Source organism: Eptatretus burgeri, chromosome 5 (assembly GCF_056783735.1).
Source record: "Eptatretus burgeri isolate ZD-2024b chromosome 5, Ebu_testis_v1, whole genome shotgun sequence".
In the NCBI taxonomy this organism is placed as follows: domain Eukaryota; kingdom Metazoa; phylum Chordata; class Myxini; order Myxiniformes; family Myxinidae; genus Eptatretus; species Eptatretus burgeri.
In genome coordinates, this window is record NC_140965.1 from 1,339,494 (window position 1) to 1,358,806 (window position 19,313).

The 19,313-nt window shown below is 43.7% G+C and overlaps 1 protein-coding gene and 1 long non-coding RNA gene across 3 annotated transcripts in view; one reads left to right on the forward strand and one right to left on the reverse strand.

The window, feature by feature from the left end:
* The window catches only part of LOC147025692 (uncharacterized), a gene marked incomplete at its 5' end in the record, with an annotated part of 16,379 nt that extends 15,434 nt beyond the window's left edge, over positions 1–945 (forward strand). Inside the window, one exon of the mRNA XM_085880316.1 lies at positions 766–945. Within this exon, the coding sequence (XP_085736442.1) occupies positions 766–945 (180 nt within the window). The remainder of the gene's footprint in view (positions 1–765) is intronic.
* Positions 1–19,070, reverse strand: part of LOC147025690 (uncharacterized) — a 55,639-nt gene extending 36,569 nt beyond the window's left edge. The window contains exon 1 of one of the 2 annotated variants that reach the window (XR_015057976.1): positions 18,891–19,070. This is a non-coding gene — a long non-coding RNA (uncharacterized LOC147025690). Of the gene's footprint in view, positions 1–17,010; positions 17,284–18,890 lie in introns of those variants that run through there. The other variant, XR_015057975.1, reaches the window with a different exon arrangement.
* Positions 19,071–19,313: the final 243 nt, after the last annotated feature.

Genomic DNA, 19,313 nt, shown 5'->3' on the forward strand with positions numbered 1-19,313 from the left:
GCAGGATGGGGATGTTTGGAGACATCTGATCATGAATAGCACTAGAAATCACCCACGACTTAACAGAACTGGATAACTGGTTATCTTCCAATAGGAGTGTGGACCAGCGACTGTTAGACGATACAGTCTCCATGCAGAAGTACGTCAAATTATTTTCTAAATTTCCCTCTGGTGAGTATCAAAAATGCTAACGAACCTTAGGAATATATTTATACCTCAAATAAAGGTCACAATTGGGTCACAAGCGTGTCGGTCGCAATATCGCACATCACACTTGAAACCATATAAAAGATATGTCAAAAAAAAAAATCCATACACATTCCACATATAATCGGATCGGCAATGGGATTCATCATTCATGCGTAAAGTCTCATGCAAGCAGCTTTGTTAACTAAAGATCATTGCCGCTTACTTGGAGGCCGAGCAAGTCAAGGCTGCGATCTGAACAGTTCATCTGAGGGGGACGCAATAAGTATTGTTGTAGGATTGAAACAAGCAGACATCTATAATGCTTTAATTCACTCAATCAAAGTGATATCTGAAACAATGAGCATAAACATAAATAATCCTGATAAGATAGCAAACAGTACATTAACAATGAATCTTTAGTATTCACATTGAATTTCATCACATTCGCCCTGCCTTTAAAATTCAACCAAATGTTTTCCAAGATGTTCAGAAGAGCATCTGATGCGCTCAAATCGTGGCCACCTCATGGTGGCTGTGTTGCTGATGACTAGGGTTCATTTGCACAACTGTCCTCAGCTGAAGATCCATCAGCAGGGATTTCGGTATTTTCTGCTGTCGGAGAACCATTCGGTGTTACCTCGCCAGTGTGGGGCCCTGCAGTGTGCTGTTGTTCCAGAGGTATGGTGTCTGTCCCCACGAGGTGCCAAATGTCACCTTGAAATGGTGATCTCGCTGCCATCAGGAAATCTGACGTGAGCATATTCCGAGTTCGTGTTTGAGTTCCACTTCATCCACCAAGAGGTCATACTTTGTCTGGTGTTCTGATCTTTTCATGAACATGGCACCAAGGAAAGCCAACCAGGTGGGTTTAGAATTTCCACTGGTAATTCAGTGCTGGTAGCTCAATAATCGGTCATGTGGAGTGGCATTCATGGATGTGGTGAGTAGTGAACGAATGGAGTGCAGAGCATCAGCAAGGACAGCTTCCCACTGCACAGTCATCAGTTCTCATGACTTCAGAGCCAAGGTCATGGCTTTCCAGATGAAACACAAGGAAATTAGACACAGTTGGAGGCTCTTCAGCCTATCATACCTGCGTCACATCGACACTGCATCAATTTTTCAACACAAGATGAAAATAAGAAAAATGCAAAATGTCTTCTTTTTTTTTTTTGAAGTGTTTTTGTATTCTTTTTAATTTTTATTTTTTATTTCCAGGGTAGGAGGCATGGGCATAGATGGTCTCGGGTAAAAAAAATAATAAAACACAACATCAACCACACAACACCCCTTGATGAGACCCCCTCCAACACTCCATACATATGCACACAATCACCCATCAAAGCTCAGGCTACCTAAAAGTCCTGCCAACATCCCCATTCCCCTCTTATCTCCAGAACTTCCAGGTACCTATCGAATTCTAATTTAAACTTATCAACTGTTTCTGTCACTACCTTTCCAGGGAGGCCATTCCATGCATTAAGTACTCTTTGAGTGAAAGTCCCCTGCTTTACTACTGTCTTACCTCTCCTCTTCTTTACTCTCAGGCTATGGCCCCTGGTCCTGTCACTGTCTACTCTGCTGAATATTTAATCTGCACTTATTTTATCTCTGCCTTTCATTATCTTAAACGTCTCCTTCAGCCGCTCCTCATAGCTGAGTCTAGCTTGGCCGAAAATCAATCCAGTAGCCCTGCGCTGAACCCTCTCTATGGCATCTGTCCTTTCGGGATTGTGGTGACAAGAACTGCATACAATATTCTAGATATGGCCCTCACTAAATTCCTGTACAATGTTAACACCACCTCTTTTGCTTTATAATTGATTCCCCTCGGAATATAACCTAAACCCCTATTTGCTTTACCTACAGCTTCCTTGCACTCTGCTACCTGCTTACCTCCCATATCTATTACCACCCCCAGATCCTCCTCCTGTGTGACACACTCCAAAATTACCCCTTACATCATGTAATCTCTATTTTCATTGTTCTTTCCCATCCACAACACCTTACACTTGCTCAGGTTAAATTAAATCTGCCAATCTTTTTCCCAAGCTAAACAAGCATCAACACTTTCCTGAATCTGATCACCACCCCCTCTGCTATCGACCTTACCTCCAAGCTTTGTGTCATCTGCAACTTTGGAAAGCTTACTCTTCACCCCATTCTCCAAATAATTGATGTAAATTATGAATAGTAATGGTCCGAATTCTGATCCCTGAGGTACCCCGCCACTTACATCCTCCCAGCAAGACATCCTCCCACTCACAGCCACTCTTTGCTTCTGACAACTAAGCCACTTTGCAATCCAATGAGCTACCTGACCAGCCACTCCACAAGTCCTCACCTTTACTAACAACGTCGGATGTGGTACCTTATCAAATGCCTTCTTAAAGTCTCGATATACTATGTTGAACTCTAAAAGTTTTGTCAGACAGGAACTACCTTTGGTAAACCCATGCTGACTACCTTTAATTAGTTTGTATTTATTTAAATGGTTCCTCATCTGGTCCCTAATTAATGTCTCCAACACCTACCCCACAACTGAAGTCAAATCAACAGGTCTATAGTTTCCCAATTCTTCTCTGGATCCTTTACTAAATAGTGGTGTTACATTTGCTATCCGCAGACAAACGCCACCTCAACGTATCCGGAGACAAACGCCACCCCAATGCATCTGAAGACAAAAGCCGCCCCGACACGTCTGGAGACAAAAGCCGCCCCGACACATCCAGAGACCACCCCCCCCCCCCCTTCCGACGCATCCGGAGACAAACACCCCCCCTCTCACCGACAAATCTGGAGATAAACACCGCCCCGACATGTCCGGAGACAAATGCCCCACCCACCCCGACACATCTGGAGACAAATGCCCCCCCCCCCGATGCGTCCAGAGACAAACGCTGCTCCGACGCCTCCTAAGACAAATGCCACCCCAATACATCCGGAGACAAACGCCACCCCTGACACATCCTGAGACGAACACTGCCCGAACGCGTCCGGAGACAAACGCCACCCCAATGCGTCCGGAGACAAGCACCGTCTCAATGCGTCTGGAGACGAGCGTCACCCCGACGCATCTGGCGACATTCACCAACCCGTCCGGAGACAAAAGCCACCCCGACGCGTCCAGAGACAAACGCCACCCTGATGCCCAGAATGACGGAGCACAAACCACCTGCCCCAGATTCCAGAGCACGAACCACCTGCCCAGGATGATGGAGCATGAGCCACGCGCCCAGGATGAGGGAGCACGAATCACCCACCCAGGATGACATAGCATGAACCACCTGCCCAGGATAACAGAGCACGTACCACCCACCCAGGATGATTTAGCATATACCTCCCGCCCAGGATGACTGAGCACGATCCTCCCGCCCAGGATGACGTAGCACAAACCACCCGCCCAGGATGACTTAGCACGAACCACCCGCCCAGGATGACATAGCACGAACCACCCGCCCAGGATGACGGAGCACGAACCACTCGCAGTGAGGGAATGATTCGCTCAGAATGGCATAGTGCGGTACTGCCATTGACTATAGGACACTCGGCAAGTGGGTTACGCACTCAAGCAGGCACTCCAATTAAATGGTTGATTTGGAACAGGTGGCCAGGCTGTGGCTGCACACCCTTTCGGATCCCTTTAACTTTAAAGCCAGGCTTCACTGCACACGCAGCAGTTAAAGAAATAGAATGAATTCATTCAAATAATGACCTTATCCACAAAAGAGTTGCTGTTTAATGCAGAAAAACCCTGGAGACATTGCAAAGTTCAATCACCCGTGAAATATACATTGTAGATAATTCACCATGTTGCCTGCTCGTCTGTGCACGTGTCATGTGGTGCATTGCTTCGCGGTCTGTGCAAATGTTATAACTTTATTTTAAAACATCTGTTTTTCACCAGATTTGCTTTGATTCCCTTCAGAACACCTTGTGAAACCTCCATAAATATGGACACAGATCTAGCAGATGCTGTGGATTGGCAGTCCCTCTGGGGGACAGGGCACGAGGTATAGCAATGAATGCATTAAATCATGTTGCTCAATGAAGCTGATTAATTTTGGCACGTTCTTAAATCTTTGGTTCACTCAATATAATTCTCCAAACAGCAGGAAAAGACAAATTTAGTGCTTTGGAAATTTCACCTTTTCTTGTTTTTTTTTTTGGAGGAGCGAACATAGCCTTGCTTGCTTAAAGTAAATCGGTGCATCGGCTTAGTTATAAGACTCGTTATTTCTTGAAATTATCAGATTGCACAATAGATTTCAACAATTATTTAGTCCGGATGATATCTGATCCCAAAAAACCGAAATAATATTTTGATGATGCACTTTAATTTGTCCGTGAGAGTCAATCGAAGAAAATTGCATCATATAATGCATGAAATCACCTCCAAGCTCCTAATTTGAAAACTATAGCATTTACAAAAGTGATGTGCGCAGCAATTTGTAATGATTATGAACAGGCATTTGGTAATGTGAGTGAGGAATGTGAAAACAACAACTTTATCGTTAAGAAATGTTTGAGGCCTGTTTCAAGTCAAGGCATGGTTGAGCAGGCCACAAATCATGGCAGCTTCAGACCCCAACAAGGTTACCCAGGAAACGCCTTTTTCCCCACAATTTCAGTGTTGCACTTCCTTGGAGTTCCCTTAGTACATATGAAAAGTTTCAGGCTGCTAGCTTTTATGGTTTTGGAGTTATGTAGGAGACTCGCACACACTCACACCTTTTTATTGGAATAGATAGATTTCGTGTGTCCATCCATCCATCCAGCGATTGGACCATACCCTGTGCAGAGCGTTGGTGCTGCCTGAACAGACTACTTGGCTATTGGACACAATCCTGGAGAGGTCACCACTCCAACACAGGATACCAGCAAGCTGGCACTCATTTTGCCGACCTCGGAAGGATGATGGGTGGAGTCAACCCCACCTGATATTAATTCAACAGCCAAGTGGGATTTGAACTCAGGATCCTCGGATCCTAAGCCCACCATCCTAACCATTAAGCTAACACCAGGAATATTTATTGTACAATGTCGCTTGAATCGACCATCTTGGCAGGGAGAGATGTTCACAGACTGGTACCACAGACCACCATAAATAAAAAGGGCACTTCAATGGTCACATGGGTTTTCAAAATTTTGCATCAATGTGTGCTGTCAAAACTTTATTTCAAGGAGGTGAAAAAGAAAATCCGACAAGTTCATCAAAGGCCACACACATGTACTTCCACATAAGGTATCAGGTCATCACCAGAATTTTGGTACACTTGATCTTGGCTTATGAGAGGCCAATATCTTGTGTACTCAGAAGTGATACCAAGTCTTGCACAAGACACTTCCATCAGTCAAGCAAACATGTTGATGCAAGACCAAAAGCCAAACGATGTATAACATGGAGAAGCACTCGACAAGACATTTTTCTCTTTGGCCTGTGCTGAGCAGAGCATCTCATGAGGTGACTGTTGTGACTTCTAAGGATTGGCCACCCAGGGGTAATTAATGTGCATGTTATGGAGTTCCTTATAACAGGCAGGTAGTTTCTGTGAGCGTACGAGCATATTGCTCAAGAAATGTATTTGAAATGTGGTAAAAACACGGCCACACAGGAATGAAGGTACATTCGAAGTAGTTGGGCATTTCTCACTGCAAATTGAGATTATAAGGACAGAGCATGATCGCTTCCACATTTCATTACCTTTTATACATTCTGTCATCAGCACGTTCCCTTCGATGCCGTGGTCTTTGGTGAAGTCTCTTTTCATTCGGGATTGCTCTTCTCCTATTTTTGGATGTTTTTAAAACTTATGCACATAGCTCACATTTCCTTTAATCCCTCAGCTTCATGCTTCCATTTCCCCCTATTTCAGTCTCATTTCTTGTTAAATGCCTTGCAAACCTATCCATGAGTTGGGATGTTGTGTACTCACCTTTTGAGCTGTCTATTCTGGGTTCGAATCTCGACCCAGCTATGAACTGTCACTCTGGTGTTTCGCATTCAAGGCGATGCCCCTAAGAGGGGCATTTCAGCCAAAGGACCCACAGTACGTGGGGGTGTTCTGCCAGCACTCATCATTGGTGCACGTTAAATATCACATGATATATCTTTCGCAAAGAGGAGGCGAGTTACAGCAGCACCCTGAACAAAATTACCGTTTCCTGTCACCTTCAGTTGAACGTCACAACTGGCCAATCAGTTAATGAAAGAGTTGGTCCAGAATCGTTCCACCTGATGAACACCTCAAGAAGGTGTGGATCATTGGGGGGTGGTAGAACAAGTAGTAGTAGTCTCTGCTGTTAACTGCTAAGGCAATTTTCTTTATGTCTGCTGTTCCACATCCTCTTCACAGTCTCATCTTTTGTAGATTGTCATCAAGATTTGTCTCTGTGTGTGAGGACAGGGCTTAGGTAGATTGAGCTGGGAAGTGACTGGAAGTGGTGGAGGATGTGGATGATAAGCTGAAACACCCAGAAGGGGACTGAATCATTTTCTTGTTTCCGATTTTTGTTGCTAACCCCCTGGGCGTTCGACATCACTCTGTGATGTCGATCGTGAAACTAAATTGAGATTGTTAGTGGATCAATGTAACACGTCAATGTGGGTGGTTGTGCTTGTAAGGCCACAAGTTTGCACCACATTGCATGTGGCAAACCTGCAAGACAAGAGACACCTCTCCATCCCAACCTCTTCGTTTACCCTTGTTCTCCTCTATCGTTTCCCTCTCGGTGAGTTTATTATCGTGGTGACCCTTCTCTCTTGCTTCAGTAACGTTGAAGGCCTAAAATGTATTCAACAATCTGTCGATGGTTTCACACGAACTTTGAAAGGAAACTCCAACACAGTGGTCCACACGTTTCCACTTGTCCATGTCCAGAGGAATCGGCTGTTCTGCCACCCATGTCGCTTGTTGCCCGGTACCCACATCTAATGGCGCCCTCAACTCGCCGGCCAACACGGTTCCCGACGACACATCATTGCCAGCTCGGAAGCACTTGATGGTCCACTTGGTTTAATTTGCCGCCGGCGGTTAAGGCTGTTCAAATTGGCCCATTAACACACCACCATGGAAGGGGCTGCTTTCTTCACCGACAGACGATTCTGTGTTCATTCTCTAGCCGGAGGAATTTACAATAAATACACAACAATAACACCAACATGAAGAATAAAATTATTTAAATTATTGGAGGGAGAAAATGTTTATTTATTATTTATTATTGTTCACACTTTCACCTACTTGGTTTTCCTGTGTTTTTTGGCTCCTGATGCTGAAACCCCAGGTTCATTTCCCATACACTCTTGACACACTCGTTGTCCACTTTCGTTCTTTCCATTTTGACATGCAACCTCGTTCACAGGAAATGCAAATATTTCACGTGATCCAGCAACATAAATAATAAAAGGGCACGTTTGGTGATTGATTGTAAAACATCCGCATTGAAGGACCTTTGTCACTCTCTCCCAACCATGTCTATCCCAGAATCTCCCACTCTCCCTCTGAAGCCCACTACTCCCCCTCTGGTAAAGACTGATGGTTTAGTTTTGAATTTAAAATGGCTTTCCCAAAGTGTAGCATGTACAACTCGGATTCAGAGTGAGCTGACCAGAGGTGTGTAAAGGTTGCTGCATGTACGAGCATGCACGCAGACAGGCAGGCCTTTGGCATATCGATTGCATGGGTTTTAAATGCTCCCATCTGGTTTTATATAGAAACCATGGTTATAAAAGGAAAATGTTGCTGTTTGGGTGTGTTTTATCTTCTTCCCTCCCACTCCCCTCAAACCGCCTGCCTTACCTTCTCCCTCCCCTCCTCCCAAACATCCTCCCCTCTCCACTCCCCATGGACATCTCTGGGCGGTATCTGCATGCTGTATTAACGTGCTGTTTTAATGTACCCCATTTCATTCAATCCTATACTACCCCCTACCCCCCCCCCTTTTCACCACAAGTACGACTGCCAAACGCAAGTTACGAACTCCTCCCGTCACCCCCACCCCCTCCCCACCCCCTTACCCCTCCTCTCTCTCCCCCATCCTCACTTGCATCCACTGAGCTGTTGGTGAGGCCTCAATCTTCCCACCTTGCCCTTCCTTGCTCGCCCCCCCATTCCTATCTCCCCCATCCTCTTTGCTCTTGCCTCCTTTCTCCCCCTCCCTCCTCTCTCTCCCTCCCTCCCTTCTCTCTCCTCTCTATCTCTCCTCCCTCCCTCCTCAATCTCACCCCTCCCTCTCCTCCATCATCTCTCTCGCCCCCCCTTTCTCCCCTTCCGTAATATTCCCATCAGCTAAGCGATGGGTTGTATTTGCTAGTACTGTACTTCATAAAATAGTAATAGTCAGGCGGAGGAATTACAGGAAGCAATACAACAGAACAAATAAATGATGCAACCACTTACCCACTTCCAATCATATGTGCACATGGTACCAACGATCAACGGGAGCATTAATTACCTATGCCTTAGGGTCTGATCAAGTACACCACGATAGAGCAACATACGGATTCACATAACAAGAAAATACCCTGTGCTGTCTGGCAGGACTCTGCAGGATAGGTGAAGGTCTTGCCTCTCAGGCATGTCCCGTGTGCTGCGGTTGAGGAAAGGGCATGGCTATGACTCCAGCATGGTGTGGCTCTATCCAAGATTGGAGGGGCGCGGAACGTGGCTTCTACTCTGCTGATTCCGGGTATTTCCTACGCTTCCGCGGTTGCTCCACCCTTAATGCCTCAGATCTGTGCATCATCAATGACTCATTACGCCTGTGCCCTCTCATTCACCATTGTTCACTATCCCCGTTTGGGGGTGAGGAAACTCATGGCCCTTAACTTTGCAATCCTGAAACTGATAGTTTCGACCATCATGCCGGCGGCTCCCACCAAAACTTGCTGCTGGCCAAGAGAAACGCTAAAGAAGAACATTTATACAGATTCACAAAGGTAAGAACATTAAAAAAATAGGCTAACAGGAATGAGGATGTTTCGACACAAACACTACGGTCAATAAACTGAGTCTATCTTGTATATATGTAGAGCATATCTAAAATCAATCAAGTACATAAGCGCCACATATCTCATTAACTACTGAAAGCTATCTTTCCGGGTTCTTCCCGTCATCTTTACTCTCGGAGAGGGTATTGCATTTGGGTCAGTTTGTTACTTGGCAATTTTTTTTTATTTATTTTGACAAGTATGTTGATCGCTTCCGTTTGTGTGTTTGTTACTTGCAAAAACGAAGATTTTTTTCAAGTATATTTGTTCGTCGATTTTGTTATTCTGTCTGTCTGTTTGTCACCTGCAGGTCACAATTTTAAACTGATCTTCACGAAACTTCACCACATGGTTGAGTTTGTCATAAGAAAGAAGCCTCTTGTTTTTGAGGTCAAAAGGTCAACATAGGCCAAAAGTCAACAACTATGGTGACATTTCTAAAATCCTCAATTTTCATCCGATTGACTTGAAGTTTGAAGAGGATTAATATTTCAGGTCACTGAATTCAACCACCAATTATTTTGTCGGTCCACATAGGCCAAAAGGTCAACATAGGCCGAAATACTAAAATTGTCAAACTTCATCCGATTCACTTGAAATTTGAAGAGGATTTGCATATTTCGTCATTGAATTCAACCACCCATTGTTGTTGAGGTTAAATTTGTTTGATGTATTTTGCAAGTATCGTGCTCTGCACGACGTCTTCTTCTTGTTTGTTTGTTTGGTCGCACAGAACTTTTTTGTTTTCTCTGCAACGGCGAGTCGGATTAAGACTAAATTTTCACCATTGGTGTGGCTACTCATGCAGAATGTTTCAATGATAATTATGACGTCATAGGTCACGTGGTGTGGCAGCCGTATTGGAAAATTTTTGAGGGTCATCTCGAGATAAAATGGTCCACAGTAAATAAAATTCATGACGTCATCGTCACGTGATTCGGCAGCCACATTGTTTTTATATATATATATATATATATATATATATATATATATATATATATATATATATATATATATATATATATATATATATATATATATGAAACCTTTAAAATCCTCTGTGAAACGGCTGAACAGATCAAGACAAAACTTCACGTATGACCACCCATGCACGAGGAACAAAACGTTCACACACATGACATCATAGGTCACCTAGTTTGGCAGCCATATCGGATTTATCCGAAAGCCGATAAAAATCTTCCCCATATGGCTGGACAGATTGAGGGGAAACATCACACAAATGTTCCCCAAGCCTTGGGGATACAAGGGTATTCATGGATAATTAATTTCACATGGTTTGACAGCCATATTGGATTGAGGAAAAATCTTAAAATATATATATATATTTCTCTTGAACCGCTTCATCAATCGAAGTGAAACTTCACAATTATGATCAACTAGAGATGGGGAATATTCATTTTAAATTTCAACCTAATCGGACACACGGTCTGGCAGCCAGAATTATTTAATTTTTTGATCTGGGTACTTTTTTATTTTGATTTTGATTTTTTGAATAAGGCTCACTTGGCTGTGCCTGGATGGGTTTGATGATAGAGGAGTAGCAGCTGAAATGTGAATCCTCTCCAGGTTTGTTTGGGTTGCTCCTCATGACTCCAATGGAGTACTTGGTGTTCCATTTCATTAGGGTTTTAAAGGGTCTCATGTAATTAATACATATACTCACATTCTCTACAGACAGACAGACAGACAGACAGACAGACAGACAGACAGACAGACAGACCCACCAAAATGCAATACCTTCTCCTCTGGTGACGGTAATTACAGTGTTGTCATTGTTATCCCGTCCCCCACTCAGCAGAAGACAGTGTTTTGCAATCATGTGTGTCTGCCTGTCTGTCTAGCTGTGTGTCTTTCTGGGCCATAACTTTTTTTTTTTACCATTTGAGCTTTTGTTATCAGATTTTCAACAAAGCTTTATTATGAGAATATGGAGAAGATAAATTAATAATTTTGTTCAAATAATTTGGGGTCCCACAGCTTCCATGCTGGGATACCTTTTAAAATCGGTTTGGTTTTTATTATTATTATGAGGGTAACATAATTATGTACCATATTGCTGTGGTTCCCCATTGTTTCTGATCTGTTAATTATTATTTATTATTATTATTATTATTCGTCCCATTTTTTTGCCCTGTTTTTTTACTTCAGCTGCATTTTCTCAGGAATGACTCGTCCGATTAACGCAAATTTTTAATGATCAGTGCGAATGCTCATGCAGAATATTTTAATGATAATTATGACGTCATATGTCACGTGGGATGGCAACCATGTTGGAAAAAGGGAAAAAAACTTTGGACCTCTATCTCCTAAACCACTCACTGGAAAAAATTGAAATGTGGCTCATTGTCAAGATCTCCACAAGAAGTGGTATTAACTGTGACGTCATCGGTGAAGTGGTATCCTGGTGAAAATTCGACAGGTAGAACGCTGCATCCCATCAGGATGAAAATTTCTGAGGCTCATCCAGGGAAAGATGTGAACACAAAAAATTTTGTTTGATATCATCCATCACGTGATTTGGCAGCCATATTGTTTTTGTTTTTTTTAAATAAAAACTTCTTCTCCAGAACCACTTTGGAGATCAAAGTGAAACTGCACACAAAGGATCGACCTTCTGCTGAATAAAGTTTGATAACTCGGATCTCATCGGTCACACGGTATGACAGCCATCTTGGATTTACCCCCAAAACCTTCAAAAATCTTCGCCCAAATGGCTGGACAGATTTACGGGAAACTTCACACACATGTTCCCATGATGTGGGGATACGAGGGTGGTAAAGAGTAATCGATGACACTTGGTTCGGTGGCCATATTGGATTGAAGGAAAATATTAAATAATGTTTTCTCTGGAACTGGTTATCCGATTGAAGCGAAACTTCGCAAGTATTATCTAACCCCATCGCTGCACAAATAGTGAAAACGATGACATCATAAGTCATGTAGTTTGGTGGCCATCTTGGATTTAAGGTGAACACCTTGAAAAATCTTCTTCTTCAAACGCATTCAACCGATTGATGTGAAACTTGGCACATATGATAACCGCTGAGGAATACATGTTATCGATGACATCATAGGTCACATGGCTTGGCTGCCACGACCAAAGTTGGGTGTCAGGGACCCTGGCATCACTGCTTGCAGTTTTAATTTTCATTATTATTATTTATTATTATTATTGTTCTACCTTTTTTGCTCTATTATTTTTTTTAACACTTTCCTTCTCAGCAATAACTTGTCCAATTCACACAAAATTTTCTGGGTAGAAACGACCCCTCCCCCCCCCCCAATGGAAGAAGCAATGTGTTACCTTCTTTCAGCAACGTGTGCCCAGGTTTAAACAAAATGCTCCCAAGTCCCAAGTTTCAGCAATGTGTTACCTGGTAGAAAGTTCTCTCAGCTTTAAGCAAACACGTTATGAGGTTTAAGCAAACACGTTATGAGGATTAAAGAAACACATCACTGAGTTTAAGCAGCGCGTCACTGGGTTTAAGCAACATGTCACTGTGTTTAAGCAACGCTTCTCAGGGCTTAAGCAACATATCACTTGGTTTAAGCAATGCATCACCAGACTTCAGCAATGCGTCACCTCGTTTAAACAACGTGTCACCAGGCTTCAGCAATGCATCACCTGGCTTCAGCAACACGTCAACTGGTTTAAACAACTCGTCACTAGGCTTCAGCAACGCGTCACCTGGTTTAAGTAACGCATCACCTGGTTGAATTAGCGCATCACCTGGTTTAAGCAATGTGTCACCAGGCTTAAATAATGCGTTACCAGATTTCAGGAACATGTTCCCAGGTTTTTACAACGATCAGGATGCAGGTGTCGTGTACCCATGGAGCACATGCGAGACCTGCATCCTGATCAACAAATGAGGCATTGTGAAGTGGTCTCAAATTTTGTCAATGGACATCCAATTGGAGGAATCGTCTCTCCAACTTGGGTAAATAAAGAGCGACTCACTTCACAGAGTGTCTGTCACACTGCTCTTCGAGCACTCCAACACGCTAAGAAAACGATGCAATAACAATTGGAAAAGCTAATTCAGATTTAAAATCTCATAACTTTGACCGTAGCATCTCACACCACCTTTATTCAATTTTGAAGTACTTCGAAGGAAGGACTGTGACAAATTGCTGGCAAAGTTTGTATTTGTTGTGTGTGCAGTGTATAGGGTTGCATATACTCTTCCCTCTGCCCAAATGAGCCAAATTTTCCAGAAGATTCACTCGACTCGTCCTTGTGATAACTACCACAGGTGTCATTGAAATTCCACCATCATACAAGTATCGAAGGTCTCGAATGATCATATGTGTTCTTTTGTAACCCGTCCCAGCTGCTGCCCATCTTTGCCGACTGATGTGTTAGTGACTCGGGTCTATAAGGTCACCCAACGGGTGAGTGTGCAGGAGAGAGCCCTTATGTTGGGAGTCTAAGCTGTTGCCCATCCACTTTATGTCGTGATATGCCATCGAGAGGGTCCATAAGGTCGCCATTCGGGTGAGTGTGCAGGAGAGAGAGGCCTCAGGGAGTCGCTGGATCCACATGGTGAGCCAATGCTGGGCGCAGTGACCCAGTCACGGGAGCTTTCAGGGCGAGCAGGTCAAGGTAATTAAGAGCTAGCCTTTCCAAGGGTTAAGTTGGAAATTGAAGGGGTCAAGCCTCACCCTATTGAACTTTATGTAGTTAAGTATCTTAGGGTAGTGCCAGTAATAGTATCATCATTGGAGTATCGGTTGAACTTGCAGACCATCCTTGAGTGGTTGTCCTCCTCCAGTATCTATCTAACGGTAATGTGACTATGAGCAATGGCAGGATGACTAATGGTGAGGATGATGATAACATTGTCGATGTATCACCAAAAGGCATAATGTGAATCTGGAGGTCTTTTCGGATTACGATCACAATGATAAGTTCTTCTTATTTGTGAATATCTGGTTAAGGGTTAAAATCTTGGTGATAACTCTAAATCGGACAAAATTGGTTTCATAAACAATTATTACATTATTCGCTCATGTTTACCCATTGAAATGGAGTTCAACTTCTTTGCTGAAAACAAACATTGCAGGTGATACTTTAACAAACTAAGTTGACTACGTACTTAATAGACGTACTCACGAATTGGTCCAAATAGTCTGTAAACAGTAGTGGTAATGATTGTACAGTTGCTGCATATCTGGATGTGTTGGTTAGAGTTGGACAGAATGGTTTTAATACAAGTGTATATCCATAAAGTTGATGATAATTCATTTTCCCTGTAGTCTTGTACATCTTTCCAGGTAGAAATGCATCAATTAAAATGGATCACAATGTCTTTTCATCTCAGCAACTTAGATTTACAAGAATTTGTTCAGTAAAGGATGATTTTGTGGAACGTGCTGAGAAGGGTTTCTCCATCATGTTAAACAAAGGATATTTGGCTAATTGTTTGATCAGGTCTTGTGAGAATGTCTTTCGACTCCATCGTCACCTTTTATTTAAGTTTGGTTGGTTTTCATGAAAACATGATCCTATTGCATTGCATTTAATATGATAATAATTAATCATTTTAGTGATGGAAATTCTTTAATAATTATTATTGCTTAAACATATATATATATATATATATATATATATATATATATATATATATACACACACACACATCATTAAATAATGATGTATATATATATCATTAAATAAATAATGGAGGTATTTCCATAAAAATATAATAAATAAATATTATTTGTAAAATATATATAATAAATAAGCATTCAAATAATTTATTGGTGGTTGCTGGGATACGCAGTGTAGCATGTTAAAATCCGTTGTTAATGACAGTTTGAGTCTATGGTTAGATGAAGGTTCGGTGTAATGGACATGTCTACAAGTTAAAGTGTTTATCGCTTAATATGGTATCATGTAAAGTGGTGTGTGATTAACTTTATTCATATGTAGTAATTCTTTCAATATAAGTGATAAATGTATAAGTTTGAAGAAGGATATTGTATTGCTGTGTTGACTGACTGTCTGGACACAACTTTGAGGTTGTAGGTCCATTGATGTTGAGTAATGTACTAATGTGGACCTGCGACCAGGGTTGTGGATCCGCTGTTTAGAGAGGTTCTGGGCTGAAAGGATCGAAACCTTGATTAATCACGGTGCCCAGCTGATGATCTGGGCAGCTTGGAAATCAGTTAATTGCTTATAAGTTAAGGTTATAACTTAGAATAAAATAGATTTTGTAAGTACTTACCAGTACATTATATATGCGTGCGTGCGTGCCTGTGTGTATTGTTATTGTTTTGTCTGGCTTCCTTCTTGGAACTACGGTGCAGTAATTGGTCTTTATTTGGAGTACACAGTCATCCCTGCGATGACGACATCACCACTTATATTATTGCTACCGAGACAAACTGGAAGGTGCATTTCGGCCTGCACTTACAAGGTCTTCACAAGAATACCGCAGATACATATTATATCTTCTAAACATGTAGATCGGTACACGATGGTGCAGGAAACGGTACACGATGGTCTAGGAAACGGTACACGATGGTGCAGGCTTACTCTTTAACTCTTCTCAGTTTGGTTGTCATTTTGTCATCATGCACACCGATCCCCAAAACTGGTATAGTTGGGAAGATCCAAATTCTAACCTGAAAGCATCACCAACAGATATAGCTGTTCAATTCAAGACTATGGAGTGCAGCGTCTTGACTACCAAATGGTCTTTAATCATAATACTAATAATGATAATAATGAGTTGCCTTACAAGGAACCTCATTGCAGGATGAGGCCAATACGCCCATCAAATCTGTGCAATGGTTGTCAATCTCGAGTTATTTATCCATGCTCCATCCTTTTTAAATGCTGAGCGTCAAGCAAAGAAGCAACACACAGCCAGGATTCAAACCACCAACCCCCCTAGACACAGAGCAGTCACTCAAATCATTACATCAACGAATCCCTCCCCCACCCACAGACTCAAAGCAGAGACTCTAATCATTACACCAACGAACCCCCCCCCCCCATAATAGACTCCGAGCAGAGACTCTAATCATTACGCCAACGAATCCCCCCCCCCCTAGACTCAGGGCAGAGACTCTGATCATTACAACAACGAATCCCCCCATAATAGACTCGGATCAGAGACTCTAATCATTACGCCAACGACCCCCCCCCTAGACTAGGGGAAGAGACTCTAATCATTACGCCAACGAACCCCCCACCCCCAAGACTCAGGGCAGAGACTCTGATCATTACAACAACGAATCCCCCACCCCCAAGACTCAGGGCAGAGACTCTGATCATTACACCAACGAACCGCCCCCCAAAAGAGACACTAATCATTACGCCGACGAACCCACACCCCCAAGACTCAGGGCAGAGACTCTGATCATTACACCAACGAACCCCCCACCCACAAGACTCAGGGCAGAGACTGTGATCATTACACCAACGAACCCCCCCGAGACTCGGATCAGAGACTCTGATCATTATACCAACGAACCCCCCCCCCATAATAGACTCCGAGCAGAGACTCTAATCATTACGCCAACGAACCCCCCACCCCACCCCCCGCCCCCTTAACTCAGGGCAGAGACTCTAATCATCACATCAACTAATCTGGTTTTCATCTGGGTCTGTAGCTATAAGGACCATTGTCAGAAGCAGCAGTCGGGGTGTCACAATCATTTTATTTTATTTAAAATACATTATAGTCCATGAAATACGTACTTTATCTATTCTGACAAACGTGTTAAAGTGTTGCGCGAATGGAATCTTAATTTTAAACTTTCATCAACCCTGAACTCGTCTGAACTAAAAACCTCACCTCTTCGTCTCTCCCTTAACGACCTCCGGCCCCGGGTTTATATTAACTTCGGCCATTCGGCTGTTCTGCAGGCAGACCATAACGACACCATGGGGTCTATCAGTGGGACGTGACATGCAGAGGTTCAGGTACGCGATGACTGGTCCACAGAGAGACCGTGACGTGCCGGGGAGGGAGGGGGGCGGCTATGAACGGAACATGACAGGCCAATGGTCCATGGAGAGACCGTGACACACGGAGGGGGGGCTATGAGCGGGATATAACACGCCAATGGTCTACGGGGAGACCGTGACGTGCGGGGGGGGGCTATGAGCGGGATATAACACGCCAAAGGTCTACGGGGAGACCGTGACGTGCGGGGGGGGGGGCTATGAGCGGCACAAAACACGCAAATGCTCCTCTTGCTGACACGCACGGACCCCACGATTGAGAAACGACCATTATTGTTCGGTGTCAACATTTTGGCCGCGGCGGTTAATCGGTTTCAGGCGATGTCACAATGGCCTGTTCATAAACTGCGGCTGGACGAAGCGCTGAGCGTACCGAGAACGGTCGTCCATCATACACACTCGGAGCCGACGGGCTGAATGGTTGGCAGTGCCAAGAGGGATCTTCACGCCAACATGCATTGCTTGTTATGTAGATTGTTTTTACGGCGTTAACTCGATGCACATGCAAAGTCTGGCCGTTTGAACTGGTAAACCATTGGGGTCCTGAATGAGATAGCATGTGTCGAAGACCGCGCACCTACTCAAAGCAGCGCACAAGTTATGACTTGAACATTTGAAGACCATTCTCCATTTGCAGCAGAGTTTCAGATTCGACGTGAATCCGAGGACATGGACAAACCCGGGCCCTTAACTTAAGGGACCAGAAACTGACATATAATGAACTCACAAATCAAAATAACCATTCCATGTCGCTCGTGTCCCACACCAAGACCGGAGGCCTCCTTTGGAAGGAAAATGCGACACTTTCACATTTAAAAGTACATTTCAATTTCCTGAGCAAGATATACGATATTTTACCGTTTAAATGCGTTATTTCTCCAAACTAACCCTCGAACAAGCCTTTGATCATTTTTCGCGCTGAACCATCTGGACCTCTATCTCAATCTGATCTCTATTGATTTGTGCCCAACGTGGGGTCCGCCCCCGGTGTCTTTCACGTTTCCTAGCCACGAGCTAGGGAAGACCGACCGTGCCCCCTGCATACTTGGCACCCGGGGCTGAAGAGCAAGGGGAACCCCCTTCCCCCTCCCCCAAACCCCTCACTCCACTGCCTTCATCCTCACAAGCCCCCGTTGGGGGGGGCAGGAATGCGCACTGCAGATGTCTGCCGCTGATACTCGCGCCTTGGGGCAAATGGCCGTCGGAGAGCGGGGTGCTAGGCAAACACGGCGTGACTGTGGCCGCTGCCGGCTAAACGATGACAGGCTCCTTATTTGTTTCAGATGTGGTCAGTGATCAGCGTCCGTCGCTGCGGAGCCGCGGCCCCCAACGGGACGCGTAAAAGGGGACGCGGTGCGACGTATCCCGCGGGCCGCCCCGACAAATTAGGCCACTCAGGGGCACCGGCCGACATACGGGTTGATGCCATTAACTCTGCAGGAGGTCATTTGCTTAGGTTGGAGCATTCTGGGCTACCACAAAGGGCGTTCCTAATGACGAGCAAACAGTGCACATTTAATGGGTGACCTGAGTGAAAGTTTCTTTGAGCAACATAACGAGCTCCACAGTCTCGCCGATATAATGCATATAGATTCATACATATATATATATATATATATATATATATATATACATATATATATATATATATATATATATATATATATATATATATATATATACATATATTTCTATATGCTGTATAAATACCTGGTGTTAGGGTAGCGGTTTGGGATCCAAAAGGTCCTGAGTTCAAGCCCCGTTGGCAACTTGAATTAATGCACACCAGGAGGTTGACTCAGCCTGTCGTCCTTCCGAGGTCGGCAAAGTGAGTACCAGTGTACTGGGCCCGGTGTATGCCCCGGTTATAATAGGTGTACCATATCCCTGTGTCGTAAGAGGTGACCAGGGTTGCGTCAGGAAGGGCATCCGGCGTAAAACCTGTGCCAAATCACTATGCGGATCCTAACGGTTGATCCGCTGTGGCGACCCCTAACGGGAGCAGCCGAAAGAAGAGGAAGATGGACATATAAACATATATATATATATATATATATATATATATATATATATATATATATATATATATATATATATATATATATATATATATATATATATACACACACACAC